The sequence below is a fragment of the Branchiostoma floridae genome, chromosome 6 (assembly GCF_000003815.2).
Source record: "Branchiostoma floridae strain S238N-H82 chromosome 6, Bfl_VNyyK, whole genome shotgun sequence".
In the NCBI taxonomy this organism is placed as follows: Eukaryota; Metazoa; Chordata; class Leptocardii; order Amphioxiformes; family Branchiostomatidae; genus Branchiostoma; species Branchiostoma floridae.
Window position 1 is genome coordinate 9351242 of NC_049984.1, and position 20943 is coordinate 9372184.

General features: G+C 44.0%; 3 protein-coding genes across 4 annotated transcripts; 2 read left to right on the forward strand and 1 right to left on the reverse strand.

Moving 5' to 3' along the window:
• Positions 1 to 99: 99 nt before the first annotated feature.
• On the forward strand, positions 100 to 13855 carry LOC118417600. Its single transcript, XM_035823197.1, has 14 exons — positions 100 to 1097; positions 2849 to 3100; positions 3416 to 3502; positions 3852 to 3991; positions 4673 to 4798; positions 5102 to 5224; positions 5592 to 5757; positions 6109 to 6204; positions 9641 to 9808; positions 10011 to 10183; positions 10410 to 10487; positions 10835 to 10968; positions 11099 to 11207; positions 11509 to 13855. Exons 1-14 carry the CDS (start codon positions 992 to 994, stop codon positions 13300 to 13302), a joined length of 3552 nt encoding a protein of 1183 aa, XP_035679090.1. The 5' UTR covers positions 100 to 991; the 3' UTR covers positions 13303 to 13855.
• A 491-nt stretch (positions 13856 to 14346) lies between these two features.
• Positions 14347 to 17510, reverse strand: LOC118418546 (protein SYS1 homolog). Its single transcript, XM_035824540.1, has 5 exons — positions 17186 to 17510; positions 16855 to 17060; positions 16123 to 16190; positions 15850 to 15889; positions 14347 to 15502 (listed from the first exon to the last, which is right to left on the reverse strand). Exons 2-5 carry the CDS (start codon positions 17014 to 17016, stop codon positions 15302 to 15304), a joined length of 471 nt encoding a protein of 156 aa, XP_035680433.1. The 5' UTR covers positions 17017 to 17060; positions 17186 to 17510; the 3' UTR covers positions 14347 to 15301.
• Positions 17511 to 17584: 74 nt separating this feature from the next.
• LOC118418543 lies at positions 17585 to 20550 on the forward strand. Of its 2 annotated transcripts, none has more exons than XM_035824536.1 (5): positions 17585 to 17753; positions 18615 to 18746; positions 19022 to 19158; positions 19655 to 19786; positions 20018 to 20550. In XM_035824536.1, exons 2-5 carry the CDS (start codon positions 18628 to 18630, stop codon positions 20149 to 20151), a joined length of 522 nt encoding a protein of 173 aa, XP_035680429.1. In that variant the 5' UTR covers positions 17585 to 17753; positions 18615 to 18627; the 3' UTR covers positions 20152 to 20550. The 2 variants fall into 2 exon arrangements, with proteins under 2 accessions (XP_035680429.1, XP_035680430.1); XM_035824537.1 differs by having other exon boundaries at positions 17624 to 17753; positions 18618 to 18746.
• The last annotated feature ends 393 nt before the right edge of the window (positions 20551 to 20943 follow it).

A 20943-nucleotide genomic window follows, 5' to 3' on the forward strand; every position in this document is an offset into this window, starting at 1 on the left:
TCCATGCCGATTAACTTAAAACATGCCTATATATTTATAATGAACAATGATCAAGAGTCGTGTTCGTAGAAGGCACAGGTCGTGTTATTGCACCGAGAATGACACACAGACGTTTTATCTGGCAAACATGAAAGAACTTTAATCCAGCTTTCATTGTTTCTCACCCGTGGCCATTGGGTTACAGCGTGCGCTCACGGCGGTGACGTAACGCTTGTCAGCAATGCTCCACCCTCACCCCGTCCGTCTCACGTTACACATAGACACGGCCTCGAGCCTTAGCAACGCTACGCCTGACCCTGGCACACAGGTGAGGGATCTACACGTGAGTTTATCTTGCAGGGCGTTAAAACCCACAAACATCTGTCAGCTGGAAACCACGCTTCTGTAAACGTACAATCTTTCATCTCAAACATCAGTCGGTATTCTCCCAGGATAGGCTCCCGGGCTTCCCGACTTGGGCGTTGCTACGTTGTTTCACGCTGCTGACGACGTCCCACGCACACACCTGACGTTTTGAAGAGGGCGGTACTGCCGCGTTCACGTCAGCGGAGATACTGGTGGGTGATGAGCTCTGGAGTAGTGGAAGTGAATGTTTTATTTTTGGCGTTGCCACTGCCGTGACCGTCACTTTCAAGTCCCCGGACCGTGTGTTTGAAGAACAATATCCGAGCTGCGTTCTAGAACGCTAAAGGTGACTAGAACAAACACTGATGATGATTATGACATAACGGAGGCGTTCCAGGTGTCCATGGAGATCAGAAGGATCTAGGAAGGTTATCTTCGTCTGACAGTTGATGGGAAGACTTGTGTCATTTACTGTACCTGACCCAGTACCTAGGGAAGTTTCTGTTGTGGGTACGTACCTGAACGACGACAGTTTACCACCTTCCACCGTATACGACTATCATAACCAGTTCCTATACAGGAAACTCAGACCGAGAAGGCATTCTAAAGTAGCACAGTCTACCTTGAAGTGCTGACAGTTGTCAATATGGGCTGTGGCTCGAGCTCTAACCAACCCTTGGCCACGGAACCACGGCCAGTTCCTAACGGCGAGCCTGTCCTGTTAAACGTTCACCACAGGGATCCTGGCGATGGTAAGTATTAAGAATTTATTTTCTATATTGATTGATAAGCACAATATACATGTCTTTGTAAATCTCAGGTATGTCTGCAAATCGAATAGAGCAGTGTATGTTTCCAAAATGATTTATCCTTCCCTATCAAAGACTTTCCGCTTGCTTGCATGCTGTAGGGCACGGAATTTGTATGTTTGATTTTATAAAACATTATACATTTCTGTTCTACAATATGACGTCGTGTAGTAACCACACCAGGTGTTCGAATCGAATCGTTTTACTTGATCATGACGAAAATTTCACACACCACAATTGTAACTATCGCCTAGGAAACTATCTAGATACAATGGTGTCAAACTAGGTCATACGATCATAACAGATGATCAAAGTAAATATTTCGACACATTGCACCCTGACCGGTGATAGCATAGGTCTAGGGAATGCTGTGGTTAGCTTAGAAAATGTATAAAACACGTTATTAGATGTCAACTACGAACTACAGTTCTTCATGGTATTTCGATACCACTTGTGAGTGTTCTTTTTGGTATAAACATTTTATGCAACGTGCGGCGGAATTAAACCACCCCACCTGTAGTGAGTACTAGGTCATAGGTATGTGTGCACAGGGCAGAATTCTTTGTCTCGAATGGTTTAGGTAGCAACATTATCCAGACCCTAGTGCTGCCACGGAAAGGCGACCGGTATCATCCGATACGGAGATCTAAAGACTCACTTACCTTTGACTAAATATGTAAACAGTCGACTGAATCGGACCGCCACAAAACGGACAAAACCTTGGACTGTAACAAACACCGTGTTGATAACTGTCTCATGGTGACGCCGTACAAACTTTGGCAATCTTTGTCTACTCTGGCTCTTCGCTATCGGCAAAACAGGGCACAGCAAATGACACAGGCAGTAATAGAACCTTAACAATATTTCCTCAAATGAAGGAGTTTTCACAATATGGACAAAACTGATTCGCTCTTGTTGTGCTAGTTTGTAATACATGTTTTGTATTTCATTTTATAGAATAATGCGTGGCAGTTAAAGGGGCTGGTACGCTCCTGTCATTGATGGGCAAAATACAATGCACATGTTTTGATAGACATTATAATAACACTGAGATAACTAGTTAACTGCACCCGAGAATCACGTTTTTACGCAGGTGTCCTTTGGTCGGTCGTCCACTAAACTATGGATAGGTATTCAATAGTATAAGTCTTGAAAAAGAGCATAAGAACGTTGCTAGCAACAACAGAAATGAGTTATACCAAAGAAAGAAAGACGTCCCACGTTTCCTTAACATTACCTTCTTAAGTTCCTACAGTGGCTGCAATAGCGCTTTGCTTTATCCCAACTTACAGGTGGGCAAAGCACTTGTAGCCTCGGAGAAAATGTCTTAGGTATATAGATTGAACACTATGGTATGGTGAAGAACATAATGACCACACAATAACCAGAGTACCTCTAGCGCGTTTTTATGCAAAAATCTAGCTGGAACAGCAGCTAAATTGGTAACGTGAATCATGTAGTCATATGGTCAGGAATGACAGATGTGCTGGAAAATTTCCAGAGAAGGATCGTGCGAGTTCATGTAGAAGTCAATGAAAATTACTCTTGTGAATAGAATTGAGTGATTTAAAATAGCTACATCCACTGTTTATTGTACTTTCAATGAAAATGTCTCTGTTCTAGAATGTCAATATACCTGTACATGTTGATATTTTGAACGTATGACGACTGCTGATATGGGTATCCATCTGTAGGTGCCTCTGAAGTGCCGTCTGTGCCCGCTGTAGTCGAGCCTGTTGTACAGAAGACAGTGACAGCCCCCAACCCTCAGGTCGCGGACCGCTGCCGGGTCACCATCCTCCACTTCAATGACGTGTACAACATCGAGGAGCGGCCCAACACCGAGCCTGTGGGCGGGGCCGCCAGGTTCGCCACCGCCATGGGGAAATATCGGGACCAGAACCCGCTGGTCTTCTTCTCAGGCGACTGCCTCAATCCTTCCATGAGTAAGTGTGTGTCAATAACTTGGCCGCCTGGTCGAATAGTAATAGGGGACTTTGGCCAAGTTAGGAATAAAAACCGCTAGTAGGAGTTATTGGCCTAGGAGTGTTGGTGGCCTGGTTGTGACTGAGGAAATAACTCCTCTGGCCGGCCGACTCCCCTATATTGACTCTAGTTGTCTAATTTCTACTATTAGACCACCGATCCGCGGAGCCTGGTAGAGGCTATCAATTACTATCAATGATACTAGATTGTCTTGAAATGGGACATTTGTGTGTTTGTGTTTCCACATGACTTAACCGTATTTCTGTTGTTCACAGTGAGCAGTATCACGAAAGGCAAACAGATGGTCCCTATCTTAAACTCGCTCAAGGTGAAGGCTGCCGTGTACGGGAATCACGACTTCGGTGAGTCAGGTTATGTCGCTTGTCCCACCTTAGGCTAACGTAACATTTCCACGAAAGGGCCGACCGGGAAATTTTGTAAAAAAATTCGATATAAAAGACAACAAAAAAACACAGATCGGACCAAAATTAATTCAACAGCATATATTTTGTATGTACTTTAATTTTTCGTTTCCACAAACAGCATGGCCGGGTCCAGGGTAGGAAATGTGACGTAGGCCTAAAAGGTTTGTGTGAAATATAGAAAAATCATGAAAATCGATGCAATATTATGGTAGACACTTGAACATTGCGTACAAAAGAAGGACGTGCTTACGAGTACCACTAAGTGTTTATCTGTATTCTAACCCAGACTTTGGAGTTGACGAGCTGGAAGACGTCACCATGGAGACGAAGTTCCCCTGGCTGATGAGTAACGTGATTGACACATTGACAGACAAGCCGCTGGCGGATGGGCTGGAAAAAACTGTCATCACCTGGGGTACCAAAAAGGTATGATACACGATTTGAGCTTATGGGATTTACGGAATACTCACCGAGTGGGGGTAGGAGGATTTTGTCAGGGCGACACCCCGTCCCTTTGCGTCATTGGGCACTCAAATAGTGCCAGGTATTTCACTGACTACCACACGCTGGAGGGCAACTTGTAATAGTGCGTTCGGACCTGTTTTGCTTCACTCTGAGATAAATTCAAATAAACTAATCAACAAATAAGAACTTTGAATGATGGATTCTGTTTTTGTAGGATGAGGTAATTGTCGACCTAACGATTGAAAAAAATTACGATTATCCGAAGAGGCTCGGTGGGCGTCATTTCGCCGTCTGGGAAAAGTGCTTTCCCGAAAGCCGGGGGCATGGTGAATATCGAACCGGGGACCTCTAGGTTTAGAACCCAACTCTCTACCAGTTACGCCACACATGACGCCACTAACGGTTGCAAAGATCACCAGAACACCGCTGTACACTGGAGAAATTATCTGTAACAGATGTTTCTGGCATCATCCCTACACAGTTCTCCCTCTCGATGCGTTCATACTCTTCACACAGTCACATACACAATGAAACACCAACACAAGTGTTAGGATGGGCGCGAGTGCGTGGTTGCAAAAAATTACCAGAACACCGCTGTACATGGGAGAAATTATCTGTAACAGGTGTTTCTCTCCTTCACAGATTGGCCTTATCGGTCTAGTAGAGGAGGAGTGGTTGGTTACCCTGGCAACGGTGGACAAGGACGACCTGAAGTATCTGGACTATGTGGAAGAGGGGAGAAGACTGGCGAAGGAACTCAAGGAAGAGGTACGATTCGGTGGATGGTGATATTTTCACTTTTAGTATTTCTTACATTTAAGACAATAAGCCCACGGCTACACAAACCACGAACAACCATTTAAGTAGTGTAAAAAAAATGAAGAAATCAATCTTTCAGTAACTGGAATTGATCACGAAAAAATCACCGTTTCTGTGGTCAAAAGGCGGTTTTGGTATGCCCTTGACACAATATCAAAAAGGGGTGGGTTTAACAGTAAGTGAAGCATATGAATACAGTTCTGTGTGACAACACATGACAATGTCCTCTCTTTCTCTGTCCCCGACCTACAGGGCGTTGACCTGGTTATCGCGCTGACGCACATGAGATGGCCGAATGACGTCAGACTGGCGGAGCAGGTGGAAGAAATTGATTTGATCCTAGGCGGACACGACCACGACTATGACGTCAAAAAGGTGTGATTACATAATTTTTTAAAGGGTTTTCTTGTCTGAGTCAATTAGGTACAACATACATTGCCAGGTTTTTACTCAACATACTCCAAACGGTTCACATTTGTTGATAATAGCACCAGAGACGTAAAGTCATTGAATCTGCCCAATCTATCTGAGAGCAATCAAGTATATACGAATCATGTCAATATATAACATATAACAAACAAAGACGGAAGAGGAAAAAAAACTTATGTGTATCTTATGTCAGTCAAGCAAGATCTTAACAATCCTAAGTCTTGTCGCAAGCTATTTCCAATGACATAAATTGTTTGATAGGTGATGTTCTCAAAATCTTGAAAATAATTCTGCTTGTCTGTCCAACCAACAGGTTAACGGGAAATACATCGTGAAGAGCGGGACTGAGTTCCGGAACTTCACCAAGGTAGAGGTGGATTTCATAGGTCCAAAGTACGAGATCAGCACCATGAAAATAGAGGTCACCAGCGCGTATCGGGAGGACGTGGAGATGAAGAAAATTGTGGAGGAGTTCACAAGTAAGTATGACTGTCTGGAACAAGAGTTATCTGATGTGGGATACTAACTGATCGTGAATCGTTTTGCCTTTCTGAAGAGATGATATGGCAAAAAAGGAATCGAATGCTATTTCTAGTCGTACGTTATGCCCTTGTAGGTTATAGGACCGAGCTTTGCAGAAACCCCAGGGGTTGTAGCAGTTTCACCCCAATTGCGGCATCTCAAATACAGCTAGCTTATTATTCATACCTTAAGTATTTCAAATAGCAATCTACAGTATTCATGGTAAAACTAGTAATAGCAATCCGTTAGCTACAATAAAGAATGAGTAAATACATTAGCCATTTGGCTTCATTTTCTTTTCTGAAAAGGTTTGATGTCTGACAAGACAGCCACTACCCTGGGGAGGATAGAATCGGAGCTGGACGGGAGATTTGCCACCGTCAGAACTCAGGAGAGCGCTCTTGGTAAGTCAAATGACAAGAGTGTTTCAGTACCAAGGACAGACATGCTTGTCATCCCTTAGTGTCAGGAATCAGTACCAAGGACAGGAATATTGGTTGTCCTTTAGAATCAGTGCCAAGGACAGGAATCTAGGTCAATCTTTAGAATCATTGTCAATGACAGGTGTCACGGTGGCCGACTCACAGTTATAGGGTCGTAAGTAAGGATGAAGCAGAGACACTGACGTTGCGATGAGGTGTACTTTATTCCCAGATCCTCTCTCCCTGACCTACTCCTTCTCGGGTCTCTCTCGACTGAGCTCGCCTAACGCGGCTATCTCCCGGACCTCGTGTCGTACATCTGGTCCTTATTATAGTACATGTGGTCCTTATTATGAGTCACGAAGTCGCCTCGTGACACCTCACCCCATTTTCTTTTTTACAATGTCCACATTGTATACAGACGGCTGGCGATATAACAATATGCGGTACTACTACGCTTTGAACAACAACAACAGGGAGGCTTAATCCCTACACGTACTGATATAGCAACTAAAACGTTGTGATACACTCCGAATGTTATTTTTACAGAGATAAAAGCTACTAACATGGAAGTCAAGTTTTGAGAGATAAAAGCTACTAACAAGTCAAGTTAACAAGGTATCTACGGAGGTGAACAAAATCTTTCCGACATTGCATCACAACTGGCACAATACAAGACAGGAACAGTGTGCTACTTTAGCCTAACAAAACATCTGTCAGTCCGTCCTTCATGGTGTTTGTTTAAGAATAATTAATCAAAACTTCTGAGTCCGACAACACGTGCCCCATGATGTCCTGCTCCCTCCCTCTCGTCGGCGGATGGCTTGCGCACTGCAACAGGAACCGGCAGAAACTCTGTCCGTCGGGAAGGGGCGTGTTGTCCAGAGGCCTCTCGGCTGGGCGCTCTCCGACGTCGGACCCTCGCGACGTCGGACCCTCGGGGCTTCGTTGTCTGTCCGGCTGGCCTGTCGAATCTCGCCTGAAGAGGTGGGTGGGTTAGGACAACACATGCAACCATCGACAACCGCACATATATTTCCTCTCGCCTCTACCTATCGTCTCTCTCTCTTTCTCTCCTTCTCTACAGACCAACATCCTATGACGCAACCACAAAAACGATGTCTCCTGAACCAAATCTACAGTAACCACTTGATCTACGGTAAACTATCTATGTACATTATTCTACCCCGGGGAGCCCGTAGCTTATATCTGCCGCTGCTGGCCTTCGTGTGCCCGGATTTGTCCCGCTATCCGGTAGAACCCGCCGATGTATGGCTTTCCTGGGCACACTAGAGCTTCAGCCCCTCCCCCCACTAACTATCAGTCCCGCCCCAGCAAATTAACACGTAACCGCGAAACGTATCGGGGCGTGATGTTGTACACTTCCGCATAACGCACGGGTGGGACTCCGAGATTCGCTCGCTGTGACCTTCTGACCTGTACCTCCGGTTGCGCAACGGGCCCTGCGGCAGGCCTTGGGAAGAACAACAAGCCGTCGAGAAGTTCATCTGCTTCGTCGGCGTCTTCAGATGCCGTCTCGCTGTCGTCTTGTGATGCAGGCCGTTCGGGTTGCGGCATGTCAACACGTGGTCCGGCTCTCGCTCGTGCTGGCGGTCGCCCTGGAAACGGCGACGGGATGAGCATGTTTCTATGTAGTGTCCGCTCGGGACCGCGGCCTCGCTCTGGCTTAATGACCAATACAGGAATGTCCGGATCAGGCTGTGACACTACAATGTACGGGGTCGCCTCGAGTCTGTCCTGAATCTTATGTCTCCCCCGCAAGCGTTTGTTGCGCACTAGTACCCGTTGTCCCGGTAGCAACGGACAGTTCTGTTCCTTCCGTTGATGAAGGCGTTTATCCTTCAATCTCGCCCTCTCCATCCGATCTGTAGCCCTGCCGTAGGCGTATTGGAAGCGTCGCCAGTGTTGCCGAACCCAGTCGTCAGTACAGCCGTCAGTTGCAAGGTCGTCGTTTTCCTCCTCGGTTCCCATGGCAACATCAGCTGGCAGTCTCGGATGCCGCCCAAACAGCAGATAGAAGGGAGAATAACCTGTGGACTCCTGTTCCGTACAATTGTACGCGTGTACCAATTCAGCCAAGTAGTCTGGCCATCTTCTCTTCTTGTCCTTCTCCAACGTTCCTAACATATTTAACAGGGTTTTGTTGTAGCGCTCGCACAATCCATTTCCTTCCGGATGATACGAAGTTGTATTGCTTTTAAGAGCCCCGTACATTCTACAAAGCTCCTGCATTGTGTTAGACATGAAGTTGGCACCCTTGTCGGAATGGATTCGGTGAGGGAATCCGTAATGAACCACGAAATGGGTCCAGAAAGCCTTCGCTGTGGTTTCCGCCGACTGATTCCGTGTTGCCACGGCAACCGCATACTTCGTGTAATGGTCAATAATGACCAATATGTACTCGTACCCTGTGGAAGACTTATCGACTGTCAGATAATCCATCGCTACCATCTCTAGGGGGTATGTTGTTTTAATGGGGACGAGCGGGGCGGGCACTGCCTTCGCCGGGGTCTTGCGTAACACGCACCTCTTACATGTTTTCACCCAGACCGCAATGTCTGCTTGCATGCCCGGCCAGTAGAACCGCCGTTCCATCAGCTGTTGAATGCGGGTTATGCCTAAGTGTCCGGCATCAGTATGTAGGTGCTGGAACATTTGCTTGCGCAATTCTGGGGGAAGTACAAGCTGTGCCTTAAGTCGTCCGTCACTGGCGTCTATATGTGTACGCACCAACACACCACCCTGCAACTCCAGTCTGTCAAACTGATTAAGGATACGGAGAGTGTCTGCTGTCTCCTCCTTACGCTCATGTTGGTCAGGTCGACGCTTGCGGGCGACGTATTTCATGACTCGGCTAATGGTGGGATCTTCCCGCTGCAGCTGACCAACACCGGATGTTGTCTGTAAGGGCACCTTCTCTCGCTCATCTGGCCGAATGACGTCATCCTCGTCAGGCCTTTGCCACTGCCGAAGCTGATCGACCACACCCGGTTTTGTCGGCGAGACGTACCACTGACAAGCCGCCTTAACAACCTCCGGCTCTACTGTGAGTCGCGAGAGGGCATCTGCATTGACGTTGACCCGCCCTGGTCTGTACTTAATTTGGAAATCGAACGCCGCCATTTGCGCCACCCATCGTTGCTCGACAGCTCCGAGTTTGGCATTGTGCAGGCATGTTGGCTATCCTTTAGAATCAAGAATCAGTACCAAGGACAGGAATTTGGGCTATCCTTCAGTATCAGTGATCAGTAGTAAGGACAGGAATGTAAGTAATTCTTCAGCGTTAGTAATCAGTACCAAGGACAAGACTGTTAGTTACCATTTGCTATCAGCTACGTAAGTTGGTCGCTAGTGATCCCAGCCAGGACAACTACAACGTTCATCTTTGACCATGTAGGAAACTTCCTGACGGACGTGATGGTAGCCGCCACCCAGGCTGACCTGGCCATCCTGAACTCGGGCACTCTCCGGTCCGACTCCGTCCATTCTGCCGGGGACTTCACCATCAAGGACCTACTGACCATCCTGCCACTCATCGACCCCCTGGTGGTCCTGGAGGCTACAGGTAGGAACACAGAAAGACATTTTGCTCTGTAGTTTCCTCTGCAATATAAATCGTTCGATAAAAGGGGAAAAGTCACAAGTGAGAGTAACATTTACAGATGATTTTCATAGCAGGCGCAAGAAGGTAAGATCATTTGGTTGTACCAATGAGACATAGATGATCACATTTGATAATTCAAGCCATTTTTCTCGTCATCCATCAGGTACTCAGATCATACAGGCTCTGGAGAACGGAGTGAGTCAGTACCCTAAAACTGAGGGCAGGTTCCCGCAGGTGTCGGGAATCATGTTCGGGTTCGACCCTGAGGGACCGCCGGGCAGCAGGGTGGACCCCAACTCCGTCAAGGTCGACGGGGAGTACCTGGTGCCTGAGAAGGTGACTGTCGAAATCTCTCCTAGATCCTGTGTAACAGGCAAATTGATAGTTGGCAAATGTGTAAATATTCCCGATTCTGCACGACATTGTGTTTTGAATGACACATTTTTCTGAATGTACAATGTTCTTGATCCACATGCATTTCTGATGTTTTGCATCATCATTCCGTATTATATTCCTTGAAGACAAATGACACTAAAACATTTTTGTCCCCTTCTCAATCCAGGTGTACAGAGTATGTACCAAAGCCTACATAGCACGTGGTAAAGACGGATACGACGTGTTCAAGGACTGCAAGCCACTGGTATGGTTTCTGCTTTTCAAACATCTATTTCACAAGTGTGGTCTATATACCTATACATCAACGTAGGATAAACGTAGATCTCTGTCGTATCATGCATCACCATATCAATCTTTGTGCTTGAAGTGTACACACATTTGCTTGTAATGTACACACATGTACAAACTAGGGAGAATGGTAGCCTCATACAAGATGACTACTTTCGACTCAGGACAACTGGTATTTTTCCCGACAAATGATTCCAAAATCTGTACCCGTATTGCTGACATACCTAAGAGGCAAGATGCGATTGAGACACGACCAAGTCTATATATATGATGACTAATTGAGTCATTTTGCTTTTGTGGCAGACGGACCCAGATGAGGGCCCGATCCTGTCCACTGTGATCCAGAACCACTTCACTGCTGTGGACATTGTCAAGGGTCTGAAACCCTGCAGATCCGGACATCATCAGAGTCTCATCCACGTGGCCAGCGTAGCTAAGTAAGTATTATTACAACAATAACAATTCATTTCAGTGCCATTGAGCATGATACAAGTACTTACAACTACATTTAAAGAATATGCGAACATAATGTAATTGATCATGTCTTGTCTGTTTTCATTAATACAGAAAAAATAGCGTTGAGGTGCTGAATAAAAGCAGCATCAGAAGCTTGCAGTCCCTTTTCACCAGCATCGCCCCAAAAGTAGAGGGCAGGATCATCCAAGTCAACGAGGAGGTACGGCTGCCCCAATATCATGAATGTTTGTGTTTCTGCCATGGCCAGTTCATTCTAGTGACGCTGAAAAAGAGTGAAGGGTGTCACTCAAAACGTCCGTTTTTATCCAGTTGTAGAGATTGAGTTGTATTTGAATATTGTTTACCTGAGTGTCTCACCTCACCTCACCTTGGTGTCTATAACTTCATAAATGTTTGTGCTTTTCATTAGTTAGTCCTTTGTACATAATAAAACATTTGATACCCCAATGATTACAGAAAATTCAGTAGCATGAAGTTTTTTTTATTCTAATCATTTCTAGATGAAAACGAAGAATGCTGCAGAGAGGAAGACGTTTGAAGCCGACGAGAATGTCCAGACAGAAGCTGCCAATCCTCCAGAACCGACTCCTGGTCCTCCTGTCATCAAACTAGAGAACGAAACCCAGGAGAACGAAACCCAGGGAGAAACATCCACAGAAACGTCTTCGGATGCAAAGAAAGAAACACCTTCTGCCGGTGAGGAAGCTGCTCCATCCACTGATGGTGGGAAAGAAGTGTCAGAAGACCAACAGCCAGCTGAAAGTCAACAAAAGGAATCAGGAGAAGGAAAAGACGCCGAAAAGGAAGGAGAGAAAAAGGAAGTCCCCGGCTCATCGACAGAAGGTGAGGCAGTTAAAGAAAACAAAGAAGTGGGTCCCGATGATATTGTTGCTAAGGAGCAAGGCATAGCCCTCGAACAAACGACTGAAGAGAAACAAGAAAACAACAAAGCAGCAGACGATGCTACAAAAAGCGAGCAAACTGCTCCAGACGAAAAGGCTTCCGATGCCAAACCTTCTGAGGAGCAACAGGGTAAAGAGAACAACGAGAAGCCAACCGAAGGTGCATCGGAGGCTGGAGATACGGGAAAGATAGAAGAACCCGCAAAAGCAGACGAAGCTGCTGAAAAGGAACCTGCAAAAGAAGAAGGCGCTGCTAAAACAGAGACAACACAGGCAGAGGACGCCGCCACAACGGACGAACCCGCAAAAACAGAAGAAGCTGCTAAGACAGAAGAACCAAAAACAGAAGAAGCTGCTAAGACGGAAGAAACTGCACCAGTTGAAGAACCTGCTAAGACGGAAGAAGCCTCACAAGAAAAGGAGGCTGTTGAGACAAAAGAACCTACAGAAACAGAAGAACCTGCGCAAACAGAAGAACCGACAAAAGCAGAAGAACCGACAAAAGCAGAAGAACCGACAAAAGCAGAAGAACCGACAAAAACAGAAGAACCGACAAAAACAGAAGAACCAACAAAAACAGACGCTCCGACAAAAACAGAAGATGCTGCTAAGTCGGAAGAACCAGCAGGGCAGGAAGCCGCCGAGGGTGAACCTGTCAAAACGGGGGACGCTGCTACGACAGAGGAACCCGCCAAAACGGGGGACGCTGCTACGACAGAGGAACCCGCCAAAACGGGGGACGCTGCTACGACAGAGGAACCTGCCAAAACGGAGGACGCTGCTACGACAGAGGAACCCGCCAAAACGGAGGACGCTGCTAACACTGAAGAGCCTGCAAAAACTGAGGACACTGTAAGCAAAGAAGACCCCGTAAAAACAGAAGACACAGCGAAGACTGAAGAACCTGTAAAGGCTGAGGATGGAACAAAGGCAGAGGAACCAGGACAAGCGGAGGCTGATGCCAAAACTGCAGAGGCTGCAAAAGCCGAAGATGCTGCTAAGGTAGATGAAGCAACAAAAACTGACGAAAACGCAGAGGTCACCAAACCAGAAGATCCGGTAAAGGTGGAAGAAAACACCGAAGCTGACAAGCCAAAGGAGGAGGAGAAAACATCGGAACCAACGGAGGCCAAAGCAGAGGATACAGCCAATCCTGAAGACACTGCAGCTACTAAGACTGAAAACGAGAACAGTCAATCTCAGGAAAATGATAAATCAGGTGAAAATGCAACGAGCGAGGACAAGGCAAAAGAGGACGTGTCTTCAGACAAGAAAGAAGCTGAAACACAAGAAGGCACAGCGTCCTCCGCCGGCACTGATGCCAAATCAGATAGTGCTGCAGCTGAACCAGCGGCCGCATCAGAAACTGCAGCACCGAATGAGAGCTCCTAGTAAAGATGTTGGGGCAACTAGCATTTCTAGAATGGACCCACGAGAACACAAAAGTCTTTTGGAGTGCTTTAGTCGGGTTGATTTCGGGATGATGTGAATTGTCACTGACAATGTAGGTTTTGATACAGCGGAATTGAGTATGAAGGTTTGTGCTGAGGAATGACATCATTGTATTAAAGGGTCAAATATGATTTGGTGGGCTTTTAATAGATGGTGTTAACGTGTAAAATTTCAAAAACATGTAGTACCGAGTGTAAATATTACATGTGATTATTGTACAGTGGATCTATAGTCAGTATAATTTCTGGTTTTACTTGCCGTGTTGTGATTATTGGGTTGATGGTACTTTTCAGCAATGGATTTAAAAAAAAAAACACATCTCAGAAAAAATGTACATAGATACAGAAATCGTACGTATGGTCTTTCCTGAGATAATATTGTACAATCACAAACGTTGCTTGGATGGTCTTAAGTCCATTAACAACTCAGATATAATAACGCAGTAAGGGAACCATCAGTTTTGTTATTTATTTTGAATAAAAGTAAAAGCTTGTCGAAATCTCCAGCCTCGCTGTTTGTGACGTTCTAATCTGATTACCAGGCACCGCGTATAGTGAAATACTTTGTACAGGGAAACTAGCGAAAGTATGGAAGCTAGTGAACGTGGGGAAACTAGGAAAACGTTGGGGAACGAGGGTGAAAACAAGCTAAGCCCTGGGTATCAGAGGCCATCTTTAAACATTCCATGCAATTTTTCTATTTTTGAGCCAGGATGATCATTTAGGGTCTAGACTCCATGGTGATCAAAATCAAATGTATTGGGTCCCTCCTTCCCCTAGATATTACAGCATCAGGAGTCATTTTTGGTCATGCTAACATTCTGACGGGGCCTGGGGAAATGAGCAGGATAAGAGTATTTTTTCTGTTCGTCAAGGACATCCTTGGCTTTCCTTTGGAATATGAATTTTTAAGATTGTGCAGTGCCCCCTTTTGTGCATTCTACAAAATATGAATAACAGTGCATTTTCAGTAATGACACACGGAAACACTAACATGAGAGTATTTAGTCAAGTATTCATTTCAACCTGTACATTATTCAAGTAATCAATACTTACTAAGTCCATATATAAACACAGATTAGAGAGATACAAACAGAATACTCCTTAGTCATTTGTTTGATAGCACCCAACTATGCATATTACATTGAATATACCATTGCCTATCAAAATTTCAACATCTCTTGTATATTGGTGACATAGCCAATTTCCAAACATGACTATTTGTAGGAACCTACACATTGTGATCTGTACTTTGTTAGATACATACATAATATATATACACTCTCTGTACATCATATTGAATAACTTTACAAAATATATCCTGGTTACTTTACAAATACAGTGCTCAGGTACAATTAGCTGTGAGAAGATAAGTCTACTCCAATTCTGTCCAAGCTATTGTCAATCTTTTGCTTCTTTCATTATGTGGTCTCCCTCTTGGCTTCACATGGAGACTTTGACCTTCTTTTTGTGGGCAAATTCAACTTATCAAAGTAGACTTTTCTACACTGAATATTAGCATGAGACAACCAGACAAGTGTAAAGATAAAGATAAAATGTCTAAAGGTGTGGAAAGAGCATGGAAGTCACAGTAATTCTCTATAGTCATTTGCCATTATCATGTTTAAAGACAATGGCACATTCAAAAGCAACAAAACATGGTACTGAAACTCCTGAGCATCATATTCATTGAAGTTAACACATAGGAATAGCAATAAAAATCATGATCTGATTCTTATTGAGAATAACGTGGCATGTCTGTCACAGCCTGTGGGAGGAGGTCCATTTCCACGCTCTCCCAGAGAGCTGTGATCTGTGCTGGGCGTACTTTTCCTTTATCTTCCGTGTGCAGCTGTTGTCCATCCCACACAGAAACAGATCGTCCACACAGAGTCACTTCTCACAAAGTCTGCCACAAAAGAGCCAGCTTGTTGGCTATGTCATAGATCAACCTTCTGACCTATGCTAACGGGAATGGATTGCATTTCTCGTCTCATGCAGAGAAACTCCCCAATGACGGCCATGAGAGCTATACACACAATGTTCAGCAGCCACCACACTAAGGACGTAGGGAAGTGTAAGTTATAGATCCAGCAGCCTATGACGTTGAATAGATGTGCTGTCACTGTGAAATCCACACACTGTAGAGGAAAGGGAAGAATAAGACATAATCATGTTCATACGTGAAAGTACAGCATACACTACAAGAGTGTGACAATGATATAGTCACGAAGCCATGAAGCCCAGAAGGAAGACTTTTATGTTTCCCTTGCTGAAAGGATGTGAATAAGCCTTGTGCTGCTAAATGTTTGGTGCTGCTAAATGTTTGGTAATTCTCATGCTAACACGACTTATCAGTTATCTTCCTGCCTCCTATACTTTTGTGATTTAGAAAACTACATGGCATGCCACAAATCGCAATTTAGAAAATCAAGTACCAAAAGCAAAAAAATCAAGTATGTGTATACAGAATTGTAACAGTACATACCTGTTTCGCTCTTCCTACTATGAATAAAAGTCCTAAAGCCCTGTAAAATACAACAAAAATGTAATTCATGTTAGCAAGAAAGCAGTATACAACATCTGATAAAAGCTGACATCTATCAACAAACTGCATTACCATCTATTCCTCAGGGTACTAGTGATTCTTTCATACCAAAACACTTGACAAATCAACTCCATCAAAACACCACTATGGGGAAGGGGTATAATGTGATGCCTTGTCAATAAGCAGTAAGTTCAGAAGAGGAAAGTTTCTTACCCTGTAAGTGCATTTAGTACATATGCTGCCATCATGAGTCTGCCTCGGGACGATCTGAAGTCTAATAGCTGCAGGGTGACAGATGTGAGACAGTGAGATGAAAAAAAGCACATCAATCATAATTCCAATGGTAATTACTACATGTATTAATAAATCACAATAGGTCCTTCCTTTCAGACTGACTGAAAGGGTATCAGACCAACATCAGAGCTTGAGACACCCATTTCACATCATAGCTTGATTTCTCAATCACTGTCTGTACCAGTGGGACACCAAATAAAGTGTGAAGAGGCTAAAAGGAATACTGAACTTACACAAACAATAGGTACATGTAGGTATGCATTTTTAGTGACATGCACTGGCGTTTCAAAATGCTATCTTCATGTATTAAAACAACACTAACAGCCTCTGTTTTAGACCAAGTTTGACTGTTGAAACTTGGTAAAAATGACTTAGCAACTCCCCTCTATGACACTCTTGTTCTTTTTTGGACCTGTAACTTGTGTAAGTGTAAGCCCCAGAACACGCGGACGCCTGCCGGTATCAGATCTACTGATTTTTTTCAGTTTTCAGGTCTGTTTTTTTCTGAACCAGTCCAACTAGAAAAAACAGGTTTGTAACAGTACCATCCCCTAGTTGAAGGTAATGCAGCCACATTAGTATTTTTTGCAGGGAAAACACCAAACCCAAATAAAACCACTATGAACGAGGACAAAGTATTCCCATTATTACCTCATATGAAAATATTTGATCCAGCGATCTACTCTCATCCGCGAAGAAGTCGATAATGAATATCCATAGTCCCATTCCTCCGTAGAACACACTCTGAACTGTGATGATCTGTAGCAGGATGAGAGTGGGGTCCCACACGTAACTTCTGAAGTGGCCTGCCATCTCCTTCTGACCACTCACTTCCACCACAAGAAAAGCTTTCCTTCCTATTCAAAGTGCAAAGGTAAAGGATGAGATAAAAATCATGATGATGATAACAGAAAATTCTGACATATAACTTCCTAGACTATCATGGCCGTTCGTCAATCATACAGAACGTATGATCCCATACCTGTGTCTCCTTGTTTCACGGACGCTTGTGATGTAGGGTACGACAATACACCTTCTGCCGTACCAGCTGTCAGTGTGATGATGACTCAGACCGACCGGTGACTTGGCATGTGTGACACAACACAAACAAATATGTTGATTTCGACCGTCATTTCTTCTAGCTCTGTCCCAACCATCACATGCTTTCTGCCTCAGTCCGATGCTATAACCTCTTTTGAATGATATACTACAAAATTTTACCAATTGGTGAAGTTGTCCCTAACTTTTAAGCTCTCCAAAAGTTTGTGATGCGTTCTCGAAAAAAATATTACGTGGCGGCCATCTTGGTTCTGAGTTGATCATGTGACTAAGTATTTGACCTTTGAACTGAAGTGATAACAGTTAAAGTAACAGTTAAAAATCATAAACCAGAACGATGTGTCACTTTTATTTCATAATTTGATACTTAATACTCAATGACATGTTGTTAGCGAGCTTTTTGAATATTTTATCACGGAACAAAATTTTACCCAAAAGCCCTTGCGTTCGGTCACTGCTGGGTACCGCCATTTTTTCCGGGACTGTGAAAGGTAAAGTCGTCAACTTTTCCTTGTTTCTGTCGAAAAAATGCAATGAATATATCGCGATTTCAATACACGACTACTAGCTGTCCCTATGTAACGTGTATGTCGAAGTGAAATGTTACGAGCTGTCGTTATTTTCTTCAGATGAGCTACGAATGGATGACCTTGTTGAGGTTCGGCATATTTGCCGGTTGGTCTGTCGCACGTAGCGCACGTTTGTTCGTTTGGCTCCCGGTTCCCCAGTGATTAGCATTGAAAACTGTCGGTTTCTGAAAAGCTAGTGCATCAATTACACTTCCAGTCCTCTGAAAGCTCAAATGAGTGCTTTTGTAGTTCATGCCCAATGTCATTCTTTATTCATATATAACCACCATAAATCATCATGTTGTCAAACCCGTAACTGCTAGATGGACCTTGACTTCGGCCTTTGAAAATATGGAACGTCGAGACCTGCACTTGGGCTTCTTGAAAGAATAAGCATTATGAATTTGCTGACATGACTAGTCATTTTTATTGTACTAGGGGTTTTGTTTTATGTGACTTTTGAAGAACACAGCCTTCTCATAAATATGACATTCCACTACAACTAAAACAAGACTAATATATGATTTTCATGGCACAGAAGTTATATTATGCTAATTTTTCAATGTCAATTTGGTTCGCACTTCATTTCCTAAACCTTTCACATGATTTCTTTCAGTTTCACCATGGCCTCCCTGCCTCACATGGTATGCTATGCCAGGCAATAAATTATCATAACTCTATTAAAACAACAATGATAAAGTCTGTCAGTCAAAGACATCATATGCAATTTACTTACTGGTGAATACTTCTGAATGTGAAATGATGATCTCTCTATATTTTCAGAAGGAGCAGAATCATGGCACACCAGCTGATGCGTGCAGTCCCGCGGCTGGTAGCACGGAGAGCGTTCTCTACCTCGTTAGCAAGGGCAGGTGGCGGCGCCGGAGGGATGCCAGCATGGCAAATCAACCCAAGGTCAGGATCTTTGCCATATTCTATTAATTAGTGGATACTGATCTTGTACAAATTGTTTGCAGTAAGAATCAAAATACTGTACATGTATCTACATGTACTACTATGATATGGTGCATTCTTGACCTTGGTTTCTTGACCTTGGTTTAATTTGGGAATTAAAACATAATGTTGCCAGTGTAGAGGTCTTGGTGGATAACATAAATTTCAGCTTGGAAGATATACAAAAAGGCAAATAGTTATAACGTATGTTGAATTTCTTTCTTTCCATAAATCAGAAATGTTTATGAGGATCGGCCAGACTTCCCCATGCCAAACGTCCCCTACGTGAGTGAACTCGACGACGCTCAGAAGGCGCTGAAGGCAAAGGAGGCAGGTGACTGGAAAAGTCTATCAGATGAAGAGCTCAAGGCGTGTAAGTGTCTAATAAACATGCTTACATGCTGATGATTACCAACTGTGTCACAGTTACGGATGAAGTACATGCATTTCTTTCCACCTATCAGGAATGTTCAGAAGTGGTATAATTAATAGGAATGTATTGCACAGATTGACAGATGGATGATACAAACTGGTACTGATGTAGTGTAGCCCATAATTAGTGTACTAGTGGTTAGACAAGACAGGTTCATATCTCAACCAAAACCTCTTGAGATGGACCTATTTTCCAGTTCTTACTAATCTTAGACATAAATGTCATATCTTGGTAGCCATCCCATACATTTATCAATAACTTTTCATTGTTAGTCCCAACTTCTCTAACATTCTGTTGACTCAATTACATCTATCCAATTTAAATCATTTTCATCAGAACTATCAGGGACATTGGTCAGTTATGAGTTCTACATGCTGTACATCTTATAGCCCTGGATACCCATAGATTCTCACATGCATCTTTTTGTTCATTACAGTGTACCGCCTCAAATTCCACAAGAGCATGGCTGAGATGGAGGCGCCTACGGGAGAGTGGAAGACAGTGGTTGGTGGCACAAGTCTCATCGTTGCACTCACGCTCGTTCTGTATATCATCCAGAAGAAGTATGGTGAGTTTGGCCTCTTCCTTAGCCCTTAAGGTGGAAAGAGCATGTCCTTAGCTGGCACATTGTCATCTGATGTCTCTGATTCAATACTGTGATGTTTTAAAGCATTTACGAAGTACATGTATTAGTAGTATGCCAATCATTACATTGAAGATATTGCCACCGCCAGTCTTTGTGAAGTTCATCCATGTTCCCTGTGTGGTAGTGATGCTTATTACCTGATGTTCTTTACAGCTATGCCTGAGATGCCTGCATCATGTAACTATGAGTGGCAGGAGGCCATGGTAAAGAAGCAGCTACAGATGCGCAACAACCCTGTAGAAGGCTTGGCATCCAAGTGGGACTACGAGAACAACAAGTGGAAATGAACCATCCAGAACACAGTCTAGCCCCACCTCTGGTGTACATCAATCCCATAGAGCCTTATGTCTGAAAATTATACCCTCTATTGACAGAAAACAGTGCGTAATTAGGGATAAGGGACATGAAACAGAAGTCAGGATCATGACACTGGTTGCTTTAAAAGCTGCTTGTCACCCAGATTGTTTTAATTGGAATGCGTACAGTGTGTTGATCATCTTGAAGCCCGTTTGGTTGCTGTTGTTGGTTACTGGTAACTGTTCCTGACAGCATCACTGTTCACTCAGATGGTGTTAGAGGGCAGACTTATCACTTGGGGTGTATTCCTGTCTTACCGTGTACAATATTCTTATGATTGTGATTATAGGCACAGATATGAGTTCCAATAAACATCTATTTCTCCCCTTCTTGTTGCCTCCATTGTTTGCATGTGTTACCTACTAGGTTTCGGGAGAAGTATATCCCAGAACATCTTCAGGATTGCGACTTGGACATGTTGACCACTAGGCATGTGGGGTCAGATCTTTCATTTTATACCTTCAAAAAGCAAGCCCCAGCATATTACAATACAATATTCGGCAATAAGTATGAAAGCTTATTAATGTTGGTTCAACTGTCTCCCTGCTGCCTAGCCCAGTCACCAATGCAAATTTGGTGAGATGTGGCTAACTATGACGGAGGTTTAACAGTCACAAGGCCTCAGTCCTAAACATGCAGTGAATCAATGTTATTTAGTATCATGAATACTCACTTCTCCCAGTAAGGTATTATCTCATTTTTATGTTGTTGAAACTGCAAAT